Genomic DNA, 23,571 nt, shown 5'->3' with positions numbered 1-23,571 from the left:
AAGTCTTAGCAGACTCATATAGAATCTATATAGCAGATACGCTACAGCAGGCCTTATTGCGATGTACCTGTTTTTTGGTATATGGCTATTATATAGTATATGTGCTATGATTTGAGTCCTAAAACTAATGGAGATAAGCGTGATGCTTTAAGAAGGTGAAAGTTGTATAAAGACAAGCCTAAGCTATTTGTCACAACAACAGTGATATTGTATTTATGGTAAGGCATAAATCTCCAACAATTCTAATAACCACTCACTGCTCTCACAGTGTAGCAAAACTAAAGTGTTTGGTTACGTAAGACAAATCCATCCTGCAACCACCTAACAATCCGCTATTAAGTTACGGGCAGGAAGGCCAATTTGTTTTATTTTCTTCTCTGAAGAGAAGAGTCACTATGACAACAGCCATGGGAGAGCACTAGAGCGTCAACAGAAAATTAGGAGGACGCTAGCAGACAAAAGAGCCAGCCAGCAGCAACCATGCTAGTAAGGACTCCTGACTGAGCAGTGCATGGTCAGTGTTATGAACAGTGACAGTGAAATATACACTCTCAGAAAAAAGGGTTCTAAAATGGTTATTCTGCTGTCCCCATAGGATAACCCTTTTGGGTTCCACATAGAACCCTCTGTGGAAAGTGTTTGTATATGGAACCCAAAAGCGTTCGACATGGAACCATAAGGGTTTTACCTGGAACCAAACAGGGTTCTTCAAAGGGTTCTCCTATGGGGACAGCCAAGGAACACTTTTAGGTTCTAGATAGCACATTTTTTGTACAGAAGTGTACAGAAGACAGTATAATGTCTTAGGCTAGATTTTCTTATCAATACCTTCTCCAGTCTTGTAATCCTAGACAGCTTCTGCTCTTGCAGTTTCCGTTTGGCCCTATAGCCTACTGTCTCATCCGCAAGAAAAAAAGGGCTTGAATTGCTGTTAATAACTGTATAATTTCCCTAAATAATTGTGCGTTGAGCTACTGTAATTTGACCTATAGAGATGCATTTCACACTTTCATTTGACACATTTAGATCATGGTGTAGCCGGCTGCAACTGCTGGTTCATCTGTTCCTTGCCTGTGTACTAATCTCTATCACATAAGATATGGAACCCTTTACAGCCTACAGTAATTGATAACAGTTACCACTTTAAGTATAATTGAGTAAACTGGGAGTAAATTTAATCATAGGAGTAGTGGATGACAAGCTACCAAAATTAGGCCTTTACTGAGACCTACAGTAGACCCAGCCTACTAGTAGATCCACCCAGTATTACAACAAATCTTTGAGGAAGTAACTCACAGAATAAACCACATAAAAATAAACTGTCTGGGTTGTGGGTGGAATGAGACTAAGGTTAGGAAAATAATTAGGGTTAGGTTTAGCTACAATGCTACAGTTGTCAACAACTGCTGTACCCGACACGACCACTAGATGGAGCTGTAGGCCTACTCCATCTAGTCACAATGGTAGAAAAGTAAACAAACCATCTGTGGCGACAAATCATCAGTATCACCACACCAGGTTAGAGTTGATTGCATTAATTATGGAACTGGGCTGTCTCCCAGGCGTGAGCCAGGTACTCCGTATTGGCCGATGGCGAAGTCGCCTCAAAACAAAAGTGACATAGGTTAAAGTGACACTCCAGAACATTGCAGAATCACATTAGTGGAAACATAGCGTGTTCTCAGGTCAGACCTGGTTGTAGCTAGATATGTTCGAGTCGCGACGGGAGAATTTCATCATTTTAGCTAACCCTAACCCTTTTCCTAACCTTAACCTAATTCTCTTCACCTGACATGTTAATTCTCCTAACCTACTACGAAAAGTAAATTATGCTAGTCAAAACTGGCAGGACTGCTCTGAGAACACCAACGCTTCTACTAATGTGATACTCCCAGAACTTTTGTATAATTTCAGCCAGCCAGTCATCCAATTGTGTACTATGTTATTCATTTCGTTAGGTATGTTACATCTTGAAAAACCTACATTTCAACGAATCCATTCTTACAATATGTTACAAATTTGTTGTGCACGTGGAGTAATGAGTAGGATTATCTGTTTGCTTTTGATAAAAAGGCATGAGCGGATCACTTTCGTCAAGACCAGTGTTGGTCACCGCCTCTCAAAGTGTGTTGAATTATGGGTATAAAAATTTTCTGACAACAATCATGTGATCAATGGTCATGAACTTTCGACTGCAGTAGACTGGAAATGTCTGCAGTTGTTCCGGTCGTTACTAGTTACCACGGCCACAAAGTCATAAACACCACTTATTTCTACCTACAATTTATCTTCTTAAAATGTGATTTTAAACCTAACCCTAACCTTAACCCCAACCTTAACCACACGGCTAACCTTATGCCTAACCTTAACCTTAAAGGGAAATTTCTAAAATGTTCAACTTCATATGAAAAGGATTATACTACATGTACAGTGGCTTGCGAAAGTATTCACCCCCCTTGGCATTTTTCCTATTTTGTTGCCTTACAACCTGGAATTAAAATGGATTTTTTGGGGGTTTGTATAATTTGATTTACACAACATGGCTACCACTTTGAAGAAGCAAAATATTTTTTTCTGTGAAACAAACAAGAAATAACACAAAAAAACAGAAAACTTGAACGTGCATAACTATTCATGGGGTGATGAGAGGTGTTGGGTTTGCGGCAGATATAGCGTTTTCCTTGATGGCCAAAAAGCTCAATTTTAGTCTCATCTGACCAGAGTACCTTCTTCCATATGTTTGGGGAGTCTCCCACATGCCTTTTGGCGAACACCAAACGTGTTTGCATATTTTTTTCTTTAAGCAATGGCTTTTTTCTGGCCACTCTTCCGTAAAGCCCAGATCTGTGGAGTGTACGGCTTAAAGTGGTCCTATGGACAGATACTCCAATCTCCGCTGTGGAGCTTTGCAGCTCCTTCAGGGTTATCTTTGGTCTCTTTGTTGCCTCTCTGATTAATGCCCTCCTTGCCTGGTCTGTGAGTTTTGGTGGGCGGCCCTCTCTTGGCAGGTTTGTTGTGGTGCCATATTCTTTCCACTTTTTAATAATGGATTTAATAGTGCTCTGTGGGATGTTCAAAGTTTTGGATATTTTTTTCTAACCCAACCCTGATCTGTACTTCTCCACAACTTTGTCCCTGACCTGTTTGAAGAGCTCCTTGGTCTTCATGGTGCCGCTTGCTTGGTGGTGCCCCTTGCTTAGTGGTGTTGCAGACTCTGGGGCCTTTCAGAACAGGTGTATATATACTGAGATCATGTGACAGATCATAAAACACTTAGATTGCACACAGGTGGACTTTATTTAACTAATTATGTGACTTCTGAAGGTAATTGGTTGCACCAGATCTTATTTAGGGGCTTCATAGCAAAGGGGGTGAATACATACAATGGGGAAAAAAAGTATTTAGTCTGCCACCAATTGTGCAAGTTCTCCCACTTAAAAAGATGAGAGAGGCCTGTAATGTTCATCATAGGTACACGTCAACTATGACAGACAAAATGAGAATATTTTTTCCAGAAAATCACATTTTTAATGAATTTATTTGTAAATTATGGTGGAAAATAAGTATTTGGTCAATCACAAAAGTTTCTCAATACTTTGTTATACAGTGGGGAAAAAAAGTATTTAGTCAGCCACCAATTGTGCAAGTTCTCCCACTTAAAAAGATGAGAGAGGCCTGTAATTTTCATCATAGGTACACGTCAACTATGACAGACAAAATGAGAAAAAGAAATCCAGAAAATCACATTGTAGGATTTTTAATGAATTTATTTGCAAATTATGTTGGAAAATAAGTATTTGGTCAATAAAAAAAGTTTCTCAATACTTTGTTATATACCCTTTGTTGGCAATGACACGGGTCAAACGTTTTCTGTAAGTCTTCACAAGGTTTTCACACACTGTTGCTGGTATTTTGGCCCATTCCTCCATGCAGATCTCCTCTAGAGCAGTGATGTTTTGGGGCTGTCGCTGGGCAACACAGACTTTCAACTCCCTCCAAAGATTTTCAATGGGGTTGAGATCTGGAGACTGGCTAGGCCACTCCAGGACCTTGAAATGCTTCTTACGAAGCCACTACTTCGTTGCCCGGGCGGTGTGTTTGGGATCATTGTCATGCTGAAAGACCCAGCCATGTTTCATCTTCAATGCCCTTGCTGATGGAAGGAGGTTTTCACTCAAAATCTCACGATACATGGCCCCATTCATTCTTTCCTTTACACGGATCAGTCGTCCTGGTCCCTTTGAAGAAAAACAGCCCCAAAGCATGATGTTTCCACCCCCATGCTTCACAGTAGGTATGGTGTTCTTTGGATGCAACTCAGCATTCTTTGTCCTCCAAACACGACGAGTTGAGTTTTTACCAAAAAGTTATATTTTGGTTTCATCTGACCATATGACATTCTCCCAATCCTCTTCTGGATCATCCAAATGCACTCTAGCAAACTTCAGACGGGCCTGGACATGTACTGGCTTAAGCAGGGGGACACGTCTGGCACTGCAGGATTTGAGTCCCTGGCGGCGTAGTGTGTTACTGATGGTAAGCTTTGTTACTTTGGTCCCAGCTCTCTGCAGGTCATTCACTAGGTCCCCCCGTGTGGTTCTGGGATTTTTGCTCACCGTTCTTGTGATCATTTTGACCCCACGGGGTGAGATCTTGCGTGGAGCCCCAGATCAAGGGAGATTATCAGTGGTCTTGTATGTCTTTCATTTCTTAATAATTGCTCCCACAGTTGATTTCTTCAAACCAAGCTGCTTACCTATTGCAGATTCAGTCTTCCCAGCCTGGTGCAGGTCTACAATTTTGTTTCTGGTGTCCTTTGACATCTCTTTGGTCTTGGCCATAGTGGAGTTTGGAGTGTGACTGTTTGAGGTTGTGGACAGGTGTCTTTTATACTGATAACAAGTTCAAACAGGTGCCATTAATACAGGTAACGAGTGGAGGACAGAGGAGCCTCTTAAAGAAGAAGTTACAGGTCTGTGAGAGCCAGAAATCTTGCTTGTTTGTAGGTGACCACATACTTATTTTCCACCATAATTTGCAAATAAATTCATTAAAAATCCTACAATGTGATTTTCTGGATTTTTTTTTCTCAATTTGTCTGTCATAGTTGACGTGTACCTATGATGAAAATTACAGGCCTCTCTCATCTTTTTAAGTGGGAGAACTTGCACAATTGGTGGCTGACTAAATACTTTTTTTCCCCACTGTATGCACGCACCACTTTTTTGAAACAAGTTATTTTTTTCATTTCACTTCACCAATTTGGACTATTTTGTGTATGTCCATTACATGAAATCCAAATAAAAATCCATTTAAATTACAGGTTGTAATGCAACAAAATAGTAAAAACTCCAAGGGAGATGAATAATTTTGCAAGGCACTGTAGGCTTGCCATAACAAAGGGGCTGAATACTTAAACATCATCCACTTTGAATTTATGGAGTATTGTGTGTAGGCCAGTGACACCAAATCTCAATTGAATCCATTTTAAATTCAGGCTGTAACACAACAAAATGTGGAAACAGTCAATAATAATAATAAGCCATTTAGCAGACGCTTTTATCCAAAGCGACTTACAGTCGTGCGTGCATACATTTTTTTTTTTTGTGTATGGGTGGTCCCGGGGATCGAACCCACTACCTTGGCGTTACAAGCGCCGTGCTCTACCAGCTGAGCTACAGAGGACCACAAGGGGTGTGAATACTTTCTGAAGGCACTGTATGTGAACTGATGTATAATAGTCTAATCATTTTCTGTACAATGAGGGTTTTGTCCTTCATGTGATTGAATCAAACTCTGTTCTTTACATGCTTACTGACAAAAGCAACATAAATGTTCAGAATTACAGAAATACACTGCAGGCTGTAGTGATGCTGACATGCAATCAATTACAATATAGTAAGAATCTTTGTGGACTCCATTTAATCCCATATGTTACAATTATATGTTGCACAATCACACATAATGATCAGGAAGGTACAAGGGCATGAGATAATGGCAAAAAAATGGAGCATATCCCATATGCAGCAAAAACACCTGTGTTGTCATTCCAGTAGCCTGTGCACTCACTACCTGGTTATATTTTGAGAAAATCATCATAAAAATACAAAACAATTCTTGTGAATGTTAGAAAGAGCTTGGGCTGGTATCTAATTGCCTTATCATTAGGATATTCAGGACACTTATTTCATAAATTACCCTATTCTGAAATATATTTGGCGGATTGACACCGGTCCGCGAGCCCCCCAACCAATGAGAGGACACTATGCGATGGACACGCCTTGAGTGTTTCAAGCCATGGATCATCTCTCGTGTTCCATACATACTGTCATCTGTACCTGCTAGCCCGGTGGCGATTAGACTGTTGAGTTTGAATCACAGCACAAGCGGCTTTGAGCCTGGAGGTTTTGCTCCACCGTAAGAAGTGTGATAAGGGAGGACGCAGGAGGGACATGAGCGACAGGTTTGTGGTCGTCCCTGTCGGTCAGGGCGATGAGGAGTGCTCCGACGGGGGCAACAATTACCATGTACCTGACAGCGAAGTGGCAGAAGGCGACTCCATAGAACCACAAGACGCTGTTCCTATCCTCGAGTACAGTAGGGAGCCCAACAGATACGGTAAAATGTTACCTGTCTCCTACTCAGCCCGTTATTATCTACTGGGGATTAGCTAGGTATTTCACTACGGGTTGTTTATGCTTATGGAACCCAGGGGTTTGTATAGATCTTGATGTATGGTACTTCCCATACATTAGGAACGAGCTGAAATGAGCGACACCTTTATCATGTGCACGCACATAGGGCCTACATTTTAATAACATATTCATGTTTGTGAGTGATCATAACTCAATAATTCACTAGCTAATTAACCATGACATTCAAAGCTGTTTTTGCTACATTCGTTCATCTGTTCTGCTGCTATTATGCACAACTGTAATAATTGATGATGATAGTCATGTTTAATAATTTTGCAATTATGTATAAGCTTGTATTTTTTTAAACTGTTTGTGTCCCTCTCCTACCACCGGTCAGGTGTTGCATGGCAACAGGTTGTAGTGAAAGTGTACTCCTCTAAAATTAGATTCAGTTGTCAAGCCAGCATCACCAGGGATAACCAATTAAAGAATAGATCATTTACATCTTTACCCCATTTCAACCAATAGTTGTCCACCTGAATATGGAAAGGTGTGCTGTCAGCGACATTCTGAATGACATATTGTATGAAGATGTTCTCGCAAATAAACAACATTACTAGTTTAATTTTGGGAAGCTATGCAATGACTGGTCACCTATACGATCAAGTCCTTGCCTGCTCATGAGTAAACTCTCCACTATTTCTGAATATAGAATCAAAAGCAGTGGGCTCTGTATTTTAATTGGCTTTTCTTAGTGTATTTGGGACCACCCAAGACTGTATAGATTTATTGCAGCATGGAAAACATTCTTATAGAATTGTTATTAAAAGGGCAAGTTCGAACCTGGTTGGTATTGTGTGTTTAATATGAAGTTATTGACAGCCATACAAATTAATTCAAATGTCAAGAGAGAGTGCACTCCAAAACAAGTGAATTTGAGAGAGCGAGAGCGAGTGTGTGCACGCAGTGCATGAATATGTTTGTGGATGTGTTTCAGTGAGAGAAGCACATTTACAATAGTTTGTCATCTCAGCTCAAATTCTCCAATTCCCCTGGGTTTGGAATCTGTTTCCTCTATCTCCTTACTTACACAAACTTGATATTTTAATCAGTGCTTTAATAATAGCTTCATTCCAACATTTAATTTATTGTAATGCATTTAGTGATAAGGGATAAGTCTGGTGACAAGGCAAATCAAATCACCCTCCAAATAGGATAATGATGGGTGGGGTACGGGATAATGATTTCAATGCCAAGGTATCATCTTATCATCTGACTCGATAGATGGGCATTTTCCCATATTACACTGATAGGGAATGGTCTCCGGGTTCGTTTCAGTACAGGAACTGTATGCCTATGTGGTCAAAAAGGCTTCAAATACCCCACGTTGAAAAGAATAGTAGGTCATTTCCAATTATGCTAACTATTCGCCAATGAGAGGCTGTAAAGCCACCGGTCGGCCATATTGGCACTCATCAGAAGAAGCAGTCCTCCATAGGAATCAATGGAATTCTACAGTATTTCAATTAAATGTTGCAATGACAAAATTACAGTGAGGGAAAAAAGTATTTGATCCCCTGCTGATTTTGTACTTTTGCCCACTGACAAAGGAATGATCAGTCTATAATTTTAATGGTAGGTTTATTTGAACAGTGAGAGACAGAATAACAACAAAATAATACAGAAAAACGCATGTCAAAAATGTTATAAATTGATTTGCATTTTATTGAGGGAAATAAGTATTTGACCCCTCTGCAAAACATGACTTAGTACTTGGTGGCAAAACCCTTGTTGGCAATCACAGAGGTCAGACGTTTCTTGTAGTTGGCCACCAGGTTTGCTCACATCTCAGGAGGGATTTTGTCCCACTCCTCTTTGCAGATCTTCTCCAAGTCATTAAGGTTTCGAGGCTGACGTTTGGCAACTCTAACCTTCAGCTCCCTCCACAGATTTTCTATGGGATTAAGGTCTGGAGACTGGCTAGGCCACTCCAGGACCTTAATGTGCTTCTTCTTGAGCCACTTCTTTGTTGCCTTGGCCGTGTGTTTTGGGTCATTGTCATGCTGGAATACCCATCCACGACCCATTTTCAATGCCCTGGCTGAGGGAAGGAGGTTCTCACCCAAGATTTGACGGTACATGGCCCCGTCCATCGTCCCTTTGATGCGGTGAAGTTGTCCTGTCCCCTTAGCAGAAAAACACCCCCAAAGCATAATGTTTCCAACTCCATGTTTGACGGTGGGGATGGTGTTCTTGGGGTCATAGGCAGCATTCCTCCTCCTCCAAACACGGCAAGTTGAGTTGATGGCAAAGAGCTCGATTTTGGTCTCATCTGACCACAACACTTTCACCCAGTTCTCCTCTGAATCATTCAGATGTTCATTGGCAAACTTCAGACGGGCATGTATATGTGCTTTCTTGAGCAGGGGGACTTTGCGGGCGCTGCAGGATTTCAGTCCTTCACGGCGTAGTGTGTTACCAATTGTTTTCTTGACTATGGTCCCAGCTGCCTTGAGATCATTGACAAGATCCTCCCGTGTAGTTCTGGGCTGATTCCTCACCGTTCTCATGATCATTGCAACTCCACGAGGTGAGATCTTGCATGGAGCCCCAGGCTGAGGGAGATTGACAGTTATTTTGTGTTTCTTCCATTTGCGAATAATCGCACCAACTGTTGTCACCTTCTCACCAAGCTGCTTGGAGATGGTCTTGTAGCCCATTCCAGCCTTGTGTAGGTCTACAATCTTGTCCCTGACATCCTTGGAGAGCTCTTTGGTCTTGGCCATGGTGGAGAGTTTGGAATCTGATTGATTGATTGCTTCTGTGGACAGGTGTCTTTTATACAGGTAACAAGCTGAGATTAGGAGCACTCCCTTTAAGATTGTGCTCCTAATCTCAGCTCGTTACCTGTATAAAAGACACCTGCGAGCCAGAAATCTTTCTGATTGAGAGGGGGTCAAATACTTATTTCCCTCATTAAAATGCAAATAAATGTATAAAATTTTTCACATGCGTTTTTCTGGATTTTTTTGTTGTTATTCTGTCTCTCACTGTTCAAATAAACCTACCATTAAAATTATAGACTGATCATTTCTTTGTCAGTGGGCAAATGTACAAAATCAGCAGGGGATCAAATACTTTTTCCCCTCACTGTACATGTATTTAAGTATTTTTTTGTTTTGGTGGGGACACTAACATTAGTACTTTCTAAAATTATACTTTAAGGAAAATGTTTTTATATATTAAAACATTATGTTTATCTCACATAATTTAAAAGTATGCATTAGTGCAGGGTTCTTCAATCCTGGTCCTGGAGGGCCGAAACACCTCTGTTTTTCATCCTCTCCTTCTAATCAGGGGCTAATTCAGACCTGGGAAAACCAGGTGAGTGCAATTAACTACCAGGTAGAAATAAAAAACAGAAGTGTTTCAGCCCTCCAGGACCAGGATTGAAGAACCCTGCATTAGTGTGTCTTTAATATAATTAACGTGGGAAAAACAAATGTAGCCATTAATAAATGCATTTTTATAGCTTCCAAAATAATATTTTTACAATGGTGGGGAGTGCCAAGATGGAGGCGCTGTGGCTTCAAAACAGCGCCCACTAGAAGTCATCTAGTGTATATATAGATCATTGGTAATTTCCATGTAAAATGAGCCATAAGCTTATAGGAGCATATCAAATGTGGTGTCAAATGAAAGCTAAGAATCTATATTTGTGTCAAATGAAAACATAGATGCTGCTAAATGACTAAAATGTAAAATGTAAAAATATGTTTTACAACCATTTTCCATCTTAAAATTAGGAATAAGCAAAAGCTTTGATTTCTTGTCACACAGATGGAAAGGGGATCTTGAAAAACATCTACTAGAAAAAGTTTTAGAAATTAGAAAGGTATTAGAAATACATCAAAACACATTATGTTGAAGTAAAGGTCCCTGCCAATATCAACATTTATATTTAGTTTTGCAGAAATGATTTGCCTGCTTTAAGAAATATTGCCTAGTGTCTTGTCATTTTGTTCCCAAAAACCCACATATCTTTAAGTTTTTTTCAAATGTTTCTCTCTCATGAGGAGGGAGGATTATGAAAGTTCACAGAAGTGACACGTAAAGGTAGACCTACCAATTAATTATAGTGTTTTTACTGATAATAATTTAGTTTTTGGGTATCTACTAGCATGCTAGCAGATACCCATATACTTCCAGTCATTGTGCTAAAGCTAGTTAGCATTGGCACACAAAACGACCTCTAACTTTCTTCATACTGGACACAGAGACATAAAAATGGTATCCATGATTTCATCTGACTCTGGGGAAGTAGATAAAGTACTTAATTGCCAAAATCCTGAAGTATCCCTTTAAGTGATTAAAATGCATCACTCTGTTACTAAATCGGCAGACGCGATCATAGTAGTCACAAACCACAGTTGCAGTAGAATACAGCACAGTACAGCAGAGTACAGTACATAAAGTAAAGAGTAGAGTAGAGTTTATACAGTAAAGTAGAGCACACTTGAGTAGAGTACAGTATTATGAAATATACTGTACTGTACTGAACTATGCTCTACTGTACTAAACTGTGCTCTACTGAACTCTACTATACTGTACTGTGCTGTACTGAACTCTACTGTGCTGTACTGTGCTGTACTGTGCTCTACTGAACTCTACTGTGCTCTACTGTACTTTACTGTGTTCTACTGTGCTGTACTGTGATGTCCAAACTTGTGAGACATAGACGTCTATGATTGGTAAAGATTTGGTGTTGTTTTTTAAAATTGTATATTATTTAACCTTTATTGAACCAGGGAAGTCAATTAAGAACAAATTCCTATTTACAATGACGGCCGAGCAAGAGGCAAAAGGCCTACCGTGGGGACGGGGGCTGTGATAAAACATATATTTTGTAGGACAAAACATCACAACAAGGGACACCACAACACTACATATAGAGAGACCTAAAACAACACATGGCAGCAACTCAACATGACAACACAACATGGTATCAACACAAAATGACAACACAACATGGTATCAACACAACATGGTATCAACACAACATGACAACATGACAACACAACATGACAACACAGCATGGTATCAACACAACATGGTATCAACACAACATGGTATCAACACAACATGGTATCAACACAACATGACAACATGACAACACAACATGACAACACAGCATGGTATCAACACAACATGGTATCAACACAACATGGTATCAACACAACATGACAACACAACATGGTATCAACACAACATGGCAGCAGCACAACATGATAGCAGCACAAACATGGCACAAACATTGTTAGGCACAGACAACAACACGAAGGACAAAATGGTAGAGACCAAAACGCATCACGCGAAACAGCCACAAGTGTCAGTAGGAGTGTCCATGATTGAGTCTTTGAATGAAGAGATGGAGATTAATCTGTCCAGTTTGAGTGTTTTTTGCAGCTCGTTCCAGTCGCTAGCTGCAGCAAACTGAAAAGAGGAGCGACCAGGGATGTGTGTGCTTTGGGGATCTTTAACAGAATGTGACTGACAGAACATGTGTTGTATGTGGAGGATGAGGGCTGCAGTGGGTATCTCAGATAGGGGGGAGTGAGGCCTAAGAGGGTTTTATAAATAAGCATCAACCAGTGGGTCTTGCGATGGTTATACAGTGATTACCAGTTTACAGAGGAGTATAGAGTGCAGTGATGTGTCCTATAAGGAGCATTGGTGGCAAATCTGATGGCCGAATGGTAACGAACATCTAGCCGCTAGAGAGCACCCTTACCTGCCGATCTATACATTTCGTCTCCATAATCTAGCATGGGTAGTATGGTCATCTGAATCAGGGTTAGTTTGGCAGCTGGGGTGAAAGAGGAGCGATTACAATGGAGGAAACCAAGTCTAGATTTAACCTTTGCCTGCAGCTTGGATATGTGCTGAGAGAATGACAGTGTACCGTCTAGCCATACTCCCAAGTACTTGTATGAGGTGACTACCCCAAGCTCTAAACCCTCCGAGGTAGTTTGGGAGACGAGCTCATTAGAATAATAGCCAGTGTGTAGAATAATAGGAGGATATTTCATTTTTCTACCTTTGTGTATCTTTTCAGGATATATCACCATGAAGAAATACAGTATATTCATAACTATGCATTTATGTATAGTACAGATCAATGACCCATGTCATTCTGTAACTGTCATGTTGTAGTTCAATAACCTAAATATATTTTTTCAAACTCGAGGTGTCACATAAAAAAACTGAGGGAGATTTTACTGTCATTCTGTTACCAAACTTTGTATCTGCACTGTTCCTCAAGTAAATGTGTTTTAGTAACATTTTCAGTGGCAATTGTTAAAAGTAGTAGGTGTATGGTAGTAGGTGTATGGTTTGTTCAACTTTGCAATCAATGGTTTTTGCTTGGCATACATTCTAAAGTGAAAATGTCTCAGCGTTACTATGGAATTGCGCAGTACTTTTTCTGCTTTTTTCCCTAGCACTAAAGAAACCCTGCCACCATGCCTCAAAAAAACCTTTCATGGGCTCTTAGTCCTTAGACATTAGAGTTTGGAAATAGAGATAATAGGTGACTCTACAAAATGTACCCTGTCAAAGATAATTGCTTAACGACTCTCTTGAACCCTATCTACTGTGGTGGAAAAAGTGCTTTGACCAGCAGTTATGGCAGATTTATAGCAGTTATCCATAGACTTCATTTATAGAGCTTCTTTAATAGGGATTTCAATTCATCTCTGGAATAGATGGATTTTAAATGGAATTGACCCTAAATCTCAACGCTGCTGCTCTCCCATTGAACACTGCACATTTGGGATTGGGAGAGACTACAAATAGGACACATCCTCCAGATGTCAGGTACGCCAGGGATTACAAAGGGATTGATGAGGACTCGGTCGTCTGGATGGTGTACTCAGCTCTGATGGCTCAACACAACCACTGTCGTTAGACACATACTGTGTTGTGAGTCACTTGTTTCACAGAGCCTCCTGTAATTTAGCCTATACATACTGTTGGCCCTGCCCATGGTGAGAGAGACCGGTCTTGAATGTTTTGAAATGGAATAAACCTGTTTTTCCACAGCCTGTGACACATCTTCTCACAGTAGCTGTGTCTCTACTTCAATTTTATTGCAATGCCATCCCAGTGGAGGGAAATGTCAGGTTTCAATGTGATTATCTGTAATCTTCACACACAAGGGAAAATCAATGTGAAGCATCTCTGTCAGCTGATTTTTTGGTTAGTGCTATCCGGTATCCTTGGGACGTCTCTACCCTAAACCTTAACCCCTAACCTTAACCATAACCCTTACCTAACTCTAACGGTTTTTAATGTCAACTTCAATGGGGTGACGTCAGATTTGGGACATTTATAGGTTACACAGACCTTCCAGTAATCTGTAGGTTAACTGTAAAAGAGGTAGCCTAACAAACATTTACTGGATTGATTGGTCTGGTGTCTCATTTCGTGTCAATTTAATTGTCTGGACTTGAGCCTTTTTCAGCTTTGGGCTGATTTTATGAGTCTTGTTCTCAACATGTAAAAATATCATGCAAATGTTGCCAACAAACGGAACCAAAAAGCTTTTTTATTTAGCCATTAAACCTGTGGAAAATTTGACTTGGGATAAAGCTCATATGCCAGCATGGATTTGTTTTTCAAATGAGATATGAATGCTTCTGAATTATGGCTGGTCCGCCTGGCTGTTAGGCCTACTGCCGTTTTTCCTCTGTCATTTTTGCAAGGGAAGTGTGTTGAGTTTTATAGCTGCATAATACACCATAGCCTATAGATTGTTTCCATTGGATTATTGCAGGGTTCCATTTCATTTATTAGCTTTCCTCATTTTCCACCATGACGTGAATAGAGCGGATATACATATAAAAGCATTCCTATAGGCTAACTTGTGAAGGTACTGTACATTGGCCTCCAGTGCCATACACTGGTGGTGTATTTCCTCTCATGGCCAGAGAGTGGCAGCAGTGTGCCACCATTCATCCCAAATCCTGCTCTGGTTCTGTTTACTCTTGAGGAAAGGGGGAGGCTAAAACCTCCAGCATAACGTTACATGGAAGATTTGTTTTGAAATGGAGAACCACCTCTGTCTGTACGATATGAGTCAGCTTTGTTATGTTATGTTATGTTATGTTCTTATGGAGCTGCTGACAGACACACTGTAGCAGATTATACGCAAGGGATTATTTGCTGTCACAACAACTCTGTTTAGGTTTCAGATCTCTTCCCCAATATCAAAAGGGTAATTGACTTGGCCTGTAATCTTCTCAATGGGCAGGCAGGAAGTGTAAACAAACATTGAGAAAGCGGAGTCTATAGACATGGCCCACTGTGTACTTTGACGTGGATCCATTAGAAACCATTAGAAACCCTATCTCTGTGTTTCTGATGTTTCCCCATCGCTCGATATTCCCTATTCCGGCCGGGGCAAGCAATACGATACAATCTGCTGTGCCAGGAATGGGCAATAGATAGTATTCTTAGTTCTTACTCTGAAAGGTAGTAACCTTATCTTGAAGTCCCATCCCCTACACCCTTCCCTTCCATTCCATGCATTGCCTTCCAGCTTCAATGTATATATGGTATGCTGTTTATATAGCCTATATGCCACCTACTTAATCATCAGTTTGACCACAGGAGGTTGGTGGCTCATGGTAATGACTGGAGTGCTATAAGTGCGGCAGGTGGCTTAGTGGGTAAGAGCGTTGTGCCAGTAACCGAAAGGTCGCTGGTTCTAATCCCCGAGCCGACTAGGTGAAAAATCTGTCGATGTGCCCTTGAGCAAGGCACTTAACCCTAATTGCTCCTGTAAGTCGCTCTGGATAAGAGCGTCTGCTAAATGACTAAAAAAAAAAAAAAAAAAAAAAAAAGTGGAATGGTATCAAATACATCAAACACATGGTTTCCAGGTGTTTGATGCCATTCCATTCGCATTGTTCCGGCCATTATTATGAGCCGTTAGCAGCCTCCTGTGACTTTGACCATATTGACATCAATAAAACCTATAGAATTGTTACCAGAGAGCAGGAGCAATTCATATTTCAATTCAAATACATGTCAGAATCATGCAAAATAAGATAGCTGATAGCTTCTCATGCTTCCCTGCCTATTTAAAGGAGACACAGGTGCTGTATAGATTATTGGTAATACACAATGAATATAATACTTTAGGGAACAGGCCTTAGTTACTTGCTGACCTACATTGGACGGCATGCTGTGTGACCTCAACACATTGATCTGTGGCACCTCACTGTTTAACCCTTTGGTAACCTTTGACCCATTTGGCCACATAGCCCTGTTCAATTGTTTCCCACAGTGTTGTAGATTGATTGTTTCCCAGGTATTTTCCAATATCCCCCCTGATTGTCTTTCCTTACCCTCCAACCCCCCTGGACTAATTTCAGAATGCAAAGAGGGATTCTCTCCGTACACAAATCAAATCCTTCATGATTAGACATTCCTCTAGTCTCTCTCTAAGCCCTTCAGGCTGTGGCACACTGGCAGAGTGTGGGATCTCTAGAGCATTTACACTAAGACAGCCTTGGGTAGTCTGCATGCTACAGTCAATTCTCTCAGTGGACATTGAGTCCTCAATAGCACGGGATTCCTTGAAAACAGGATTTTCTTTCTCAGCATTATCAGACACTGATATGGATGAACATGCATGTCTATGCATGTGACCTTTCTGTACTGGTGGAAAACACTTGTGAGAGGGTGAGATGTGAACAAAACACAGCAAAGCATTGGTTAGCTTCTGCACGTCTCCATCCTCTAGGCTACCTCCCAGATGTGTTAGCCTTGGTAGCTAAAGCACTGCTGAGGCCTATCCTCCTTTACTGCGTGAGTGACTGAGGAATATGATCCGCTCCTGGCCACCCCTGACAAAGCCTACCTCACTGCCTGCTTAATGTAATTTGCAATCACTGATTTCCAGAACATGTATCGGATTACGCCGGACAAGTGCAACTCTTTGTGCACGTCAACTCACGAGTGTGAAGAATGCATAAGTTGAACAGATCAATGTTCAGTCGACAGGACATTTCAGGATATTCTACATGCTAGGACTAAAGACAGAACAACTGCATATAGTCAGTTTTACAACTGAAAAGCAGTTAGAAGTAACACCATGGACAGATTCACTTTCTTAGCACTGTTGGCTAGTCAAATGCAACAGAGCACCACTTGAACTGAAGAAACACACTGACCCTGAGCAGTCAATGTGTACGTGACTACAGTCATGGGCTGCTGCTTCATATGGAAGTGAGAGTGCTGCTCTCATAACATTTGCATTTACATTTTAGTCATTTAGCAGACGCTCTTATCCAGAGCGACTTACAGTTAGTGAGTGCATACATTTTTCATACTGGCCCCCCGTGGGAATCGAACCCACAACCCTGGCGTTGCAAGCGCCATGCTCTACCAACTGAGCTACAGGAGGCATTTATTCTCTGCACATCCGGAGGCGGCACCCCTCCCCTCTGACTTCCAGTATTCAGAGCCAGATTGATCCTCCAGAACATTGGTGATGTCATTCTGAGGAGGGGTTGCAGTTGTGTTTGACTCGGCTGTGAGGCCAGATGTGTCCTTGTAGCCAGAACACTCTATCGGCCTCCTTTGGGGCTTATACTGGCCTGGGGCTGTTATTCTACCTGCCGAGGGAAGGGCAATTCAAATACTAGAATGATTTAACAGTAACACAATACTTTGTTCTGTGGTCATTTATGTGAAGTGAGAGTTCCCATGGCTTCACACACAGGAACGCTGTAGACAGTGGAGTCGCACGGTCACACTATCAAAACCTCTCCAAACCAGGCGCCAAGGGGTGAGAGGGTGTCCGTCCATCGCTGCATGAAGGGGCTGTCTGGGTGGCATTGCTAACCCTTCTGAATCACACTGGAGAGATAAGCAGGACGGCTACCCCTCTCACTGGGACTGATAACTCCACATAGGCTCTTATTCCAAACCCCCCTCCTCCTCTCTGCGTGTGTGCGTTTGTGCATTGTGTCTGTGACACAGCCCAGCCCTCTCTCTGTGTGTGTGTGGTTCAGATGACCAAGGAGAGGAAGTATGTCACCCTACCCCCATCAGTGTAACTCCATTATCAATGCTGTCTGCTTCCTTTTCTGTGTTCTCACCCAGACAGCACTGTGTTGTGGAGTGAGTATGTGAAATACAGCTGACTCCGGGCAGATCGAGACGTTACGGTGTGTGTCGAGCCGAGCCTTCCTCTACAGGGCGGGGAAGTTCAGCACTTCCGTATTTGGAGAGGGAGGGCTGGTTACATTGGGCACTTGGTATCCAAGCGATAGGGGCAAGAACGGAGAACTTCGAGAGAGAGAGAGAGAGAGAGAGAGAGATCGAGAGAGAGAGAGAGATCGAGAGAGAGAGAGAGAGAGAGAGAGAGAGAGAGAGAGAGAGAGAGAGAGAGAGAGAGAGAGAGAGAGAGAGAGAGAGAGAGAGAGAGAGAGAGAGAGAGAGAGAGAGAGACTGAACAGAGAAGGCGAGAAACAGAACCAACAAGGAGAGAGGGACAGGCAAATCGCTGAGAGGCAAATGGTGTGAAAATGCCTACAAACTTCACAGTGATTCCTGTGAAGGATGGCAGGAAGTCCCGGGAGGACGATGATCTAGACGACAACAATGTTTTCAGAGAGGAGGACGAGGATGCCCCCTTCCCAGGTGAGAGAGGGATTCTGGGGGCTTTTGCTCTCCACACAACTCACCCCCTTCACCCTGCAAGGGAGATGAGCACATTACTTTTATGGGCTAGAGTAGCTGTTGCTAAGTTGCGGCTGAGCATGACTCTGTAGTTGTGTTTTGGCTGTTTTTTTTGTATCAGGTGTATACAGTATATTGGATGAACATGGTTGTGTTATCAGATCAGGTATCGGATCACGTATATTGGAAGGAGATGGTTGATAATGGAAAGGTTCAAGCACGTCACTTTCTTGACCCTATCAAAGAAGTGGCCATGTCATTTTAGGGATAGAATCGCTTTCGCTATACATTTGGGTTAAGCTGGGTTTTTGTTTAGTGTCATTATGGCTGTGTTTCTGTGGGTTTTGGTAATTAAGAAAATGGGAGACAGTAGACGGGGTCACACCCTTCTGAACCTCTCAACACACTCATGTGAGAGAAGCGCTTCCGAAGCCTCCGAGGGTTTTGATTTGTCCCGACTCCCACTCATTCTCTGTCTCCCTCTTTCTTTCTCCCTGTCTCTCTCTTTCTCTCTCTCTTTCTCCCTGTCTCTCTCTTTCTCTCTCTCAGATCCAGCTTTGCAGTCCATGCTACTGCACTTCTTGATCTCATTGTTCCCTTCCCTCAGTCTCTCCATAGTCACGTTGGCAGAAATAATTAGCCGTAGCATCCAGAGGCTTAATGGCACATCTTCTCTAATTGAGACGCAAGTGTCTTTCTGTTCCATTAGCATGCTGCTACACACTACTATGTGTATGTCAGTTGATAGAGCATGGCGTTTGCAACGCCAGGGTTGTGGGTTCGTTTCCCACGGGGGGCCAGTATGAAAAATAAAATAAAATAATTAAAATAATGTATGCACTCACTAACTGTAAGTCGCTCTGGATAAGAGCGTCTGCTAAATGACTAAAATGTAAATGTATGTGTTGCTACAATAGAGTTTACCACAGGGATGCCACGTGGTCTTCTGTAGCTCAGTTGGTAGAGCATGGCTCCTGGGACCACCCGTATGTAAAATGTATGCATGCATGACTAAGTCGCTTTGGATAAAAGCGTCTGCTAAATGACTTATTATTATTGTATATTATGCTGTTCCACTGCATCATCATTCCCGTGTTCAACACCAGAGCCAACTCTTAATTGCAAGCCCTAACGAGGGAAGGTCATTAAGTGCAACTTCCCACAAGTCTGTGCTAATGAACTGCACAGAGCCCCATTGTTGTGCCAAACCGTTGTTACTGTTTTAGTTTTTCTACTATTTCACAAGGCGAGGGCCAATCAGGGTCCTCCTCCTAATTTCCATCGCGATTTGCAATTACGGCCGCCCACTGTGTGAGATTCTACAGACTGGGAAGAATAGTGGCGTCCATTATGGTGGGTTATATAAGCTGTCTGGCAGGGGTCTGTCTGTTGGGAACGGGTTTGAAACCCATGCATTGATGTTATTGACTCCCAGACTGCGAGAAAGCGAGAGTCAGATAGCGGTCAGTGTTATTGATTGGTCTAGTTGTTGGCTTCCAGTTGGTTCTCTGCGGGGGGAGTTGAGATCCCACCCCCTCAGTGAGATGTAATGGGTCTGGTTTCTGCTTTGTAGTACCTATATAACACTATCACGCCCCTTAATAACAATACTAGACTTTGGTTAGATCAAGATGAAAAACATGGGGAAATTTGAGACAATCTTGACCTCTACTCCAGTTGTTTGTGAGTCTATTGTCTTTACCCCAATACTTTGTGCTCACAGCCCCACCAGATATTTCAGGAAGGCAAGAAACACCTATTGTCTCTCTGTCTGCCTGTCTGTCTGTCTCTCTCCGCCTCTCCCTCTGTCTTTAGGAGTATTTAAACTGGAACGGAACACAAACCCTGACATCTGTGTCAAATTATTCCTGAGCACAATAAAAAAGAAGGAAAAAAAACATTGAATAACAGGGTACGAGTAAACCATTTCAGATGTAGCATGCACTTATGCATTGCATTCAAAGGTTTACGAAGCTAAAGCCATCGTGCCTTTAGCATACTGCACTAGCCAGCCAAACTAAACAGCCGGGCTAGTTCCATCGGCCTTGGCTTGGAAAAGCCCTTTCTATAAACAGGCATCTTTTGAAACTGATAAATGGTTATTGAGCTTTTGAAAACTGATTTTGACAAAACTGTCCTTCCATGCCCTGTGGTTTGGTACACAACTTTCAAACAGAAATTTGAGCTGAGCTAAATGTAGTTCTCCCCAAATGAGAAGCAGCGCCTTTATTCATGTTCGTCCAATTGGAATTTACATTGACCAAAATAATCTGTGCTGATGGCATGTTTGCTCAGTGGATGTGAAAAACAATGCAGTTGGGTGAATTTACCATGCTTGTGTATGGCCTTCCTTGACACAGATTGGCTATAACTTAGCAGTATGGACACAGTCACTGTACAGAACATAGCAGGTGAAACATTCTGTACCAGACTAACAGTAGGCACAGTGTTCAGTCTGTTGTGTATCTCTGCAGGCATGTGCTTCCTGTTTTTCCCAGGCCTGGTATTGTTTGAAGCCAGGCTACCTCGCCAGACTGTCTGTTGCAGTGGTGGTGTTGTTAACCCTAGCAGTACTCATGCTATGTAGTTGTGCAGTGACTGTTACCGGTTGATAAGCAGATAGCATAAAATAGCTCTCTTGTCTAGATTATAATCAGTATTTTCCAACCTGTTTCTTCTGCTCTCATGTTTGCACCCAGAGTCACACTGTCTGTCTAAAGTCCTGTGCAGTACAGTATCCCCCATGTGTATTTTCACTAGTAGAATGCTATTTTTTTGGTCAATGCAAGCAAATTATAGTGTCAGCAGGTTCTACAATCTAGTAGTTACTATTTGAAACCTGCAGAACCAGTCCAGGATTTTATTTAATATAGCCTTCATCATTCCTGACATTCCATGGCCTGACTGTTATCTTTTTAGACTACTAGTCCAGTTCTGATTTAATAATTAGACTCAGCTTGTCACATCTCCTCCCGTTGCTCCCCTCCGGTGCTCTGATTCGCCGGTCTACTGAGCCACCGGTCTGAGTGCACCACCTCGGCAACACCGGAATGGAAACTCAACGCACCCTAATCACCTCCAGCGCACCTGCACCTCATCATCTCATCACCACCCCTATATAGCCCTGGACTGTTCAGTGTTGTGTTGTGTGTGATTGTTAGTGTCTTGTCATGTACTCGCTCTTTGTTGTTCTCTTGCTCAGTGTTAAGTAAACCTTTACATTGTTGATTCCTGCGTCTGCGTCTTGCCTCTTCGTATCCTCAGTACTCGTCACAGAATCACACACCAATCACGGAGATGGATGCAGCAGGTAATCCTCCTGGAGTTTCCCAGCGCCTCGACCAGCACCAGCAGCAGATTGCCCAGCTGAACGCCGCCATGCAGGAAGTGCTCCAAACGCTGCATAAACTGACCATCGCTCCGTTTTCACCTCAGGGAGCAGCGAGTGCACCCAGTCCACCTCCTCCCAGGCTATCACCAATGTCTGAGCGACCCCTCACCCTGCCGGAGCGCTATGACGGGAAAACAACGAAATGTAGAGGCAGGTTTCACTGTATCTGGTGCGTCAGTGTGGGGCATCTCCATCGGACCAAGCCAGGATAGCGCTGGTGATTTCTCTACTGAAGGGAAAGGCGCTGGATTGGGCCATGGCAGTCTGGGAAGTAGGTGAGGCAGCGGCGCTTCCCTACTCCATCTTCCTCTCTCTGTTCAGGGTGGTGTTCGATCATCCCACGGAGGGAAAGGACGGGGGTGAGCGTCTCCTCCGGCTACAACAGGGAGAGGGGGCCGCGTGCGATTACGCACTGAGCTTTCGCACGGTGGCGGCGTCTTCCGGCTGGAATGAGCATGCTCTGCGCACGGCCTTCAGGAGGGGCTTACGGGAGGACATCACGACGGAACTTGCATCACGAGATGGACCTTGATACCCTCATCGCCACGTCCATTCATCTTGATGACATGTTGAGAGACCGACTGCGTTCCCAACACCTCCCGGAGCCTCGACGCTCACCCCATCTGAGCTATGGAAGCCGCCCTGTCTCCGAGTCCTCACCCATGGAGGTGGGCAGCACCCCCTACACCAACACGGACCACAGATCTCCTGGCGGCTCCCTATCTAGGCGGTATGACTCCTGTCGCCGCTCCGTGAGTGTTCCGTCATCACCTGTCACCAAACCATTGTTTTTAGTTCCACTAACGGTGAATGGTTCTTCCTTCTTTTCACTTTCCACGGCAATGATAGATTCCGGATCAGCGGGGAACCTTATAGATAAGGAGCTGGTCTCTGAATGGGGGTTGCCCACCGTGCCACTGCCTTCTACGCTACACGTCACCTCGCTGGACAATAAACCACTTGGATCAGGCACCATTACGCACGTCACTCTCCCCATCACCATCACCATTCCCACACTACCGGAGCATCACGAGTAGCTGTCCTTCCACATCGTCACGTCACCCCTTCACCGGATCGTCTTGGGATTGCCCTGGCTCAGACTACACAACCCCACCATCAATTGGATCACCAAGAGGATCACAGCCTGGTCCCCCTCATGCCGGAGGACCTGCCTGCCGGTGGTTTGTTGTTCCACGTCAGTGGAGAGTCTGGAGTCCGCCCTCCAGCCCAACATTCCACGTGAGTATGCAGATCTCTCCAATGTCTTCTCTGCCTCCAAGGCTAAGTGTCTCCCTCCTCACAGGCCCTGGGACTGCGCCATTGACCTGCTGGAGGGACAACACCCTCTGAAGAGTCGCATTTACTCCCTCTCCATAGCGGAGACTGAGGCCATGGAGAAGTATGTGGCGGAGACCCTGAAACAGGGGTTCATCAGACGCTCTACCTTTCCTGCCTCTGCCAGCTTCTTATTCATGGCCAAAAAAGACGGAGGACTGAGACCGTGCATTGATTACCGGGGGCTGAACGCAGTCACCACCAAGTACCGGTACCCCTCCCTCTGGTTCCGTCGGCCATCGAGCAGCTGTGAGGGGCCCGGTACTTTACCAAGTTGGACCTGAGGAGTGCCTACAACCTGATTCGAATCCGGGAAGGAGATTTGTGGAAAACTGCATTCAGCACAACCTCAGGCCACTATGAATACTGCATCATGCCCTACGGCCTCGCCAACGCACCTTCCGTGTTCCAGTCCTTCGTCAATGACGTGTTCCAAGACATGCTGAGTAGACAGGTGGT

At 43.2% G+C, this 23,571-nt stretch overlaps 1 protein-coding gene across 5 annotated transcripts in view; it reads left to right on the top strand.

Annotated features, from left to right (window-relative positions):
* The first annotated feature begins 6,364 nt into the window (after positions 1-6,364).
* Positions 6,365-23,571, top strand: part of slc12a7b (solute carrier family 12 member 7b) — a 78,091-nt gene continuing 60,884 nt past the window's right edge. For 4 of the 5 annotated variants that reach the window (XM_045221511.1, XM_041879806.2, XM_041879804.2 and 1 more), the window contains exon 1: positions 6,365-6,618. In XM_045221511.1, the coding sequence (XP_045077446.1) occupies positions 6,453-6,618 (166 nt within the window). In that variant the 5' untranslated portion in view covers positions 6,365-6,452. Of the gene's footprint in view, positions 6,619-18,122; positions 18,348-23,571 lie in introns of those variants that run through there. The other variant, XM_041879805.2, reaches the window with a different exon arrangement.

Source organism: Coregonus clupeaformis, chromosome 7 (genome assembly GCF_020615455.1).
Source record: "Coregonus clupeaformis isolate EN_2021a chromosome 7, ASM2061545v1, whole genome shotgun sequence".
Classification (NCBI taxonomy): Eukaryota; Metazoa; Chordata; class Actinopteri; order Salmoniformes; family Salmonidae; genus Coregonus; species Coregonus clupeaformis.
Note: the sequence above shows the minus strand (reverse complement) of the source record. Positions and strands in the feature narration are given on the sequence as shown.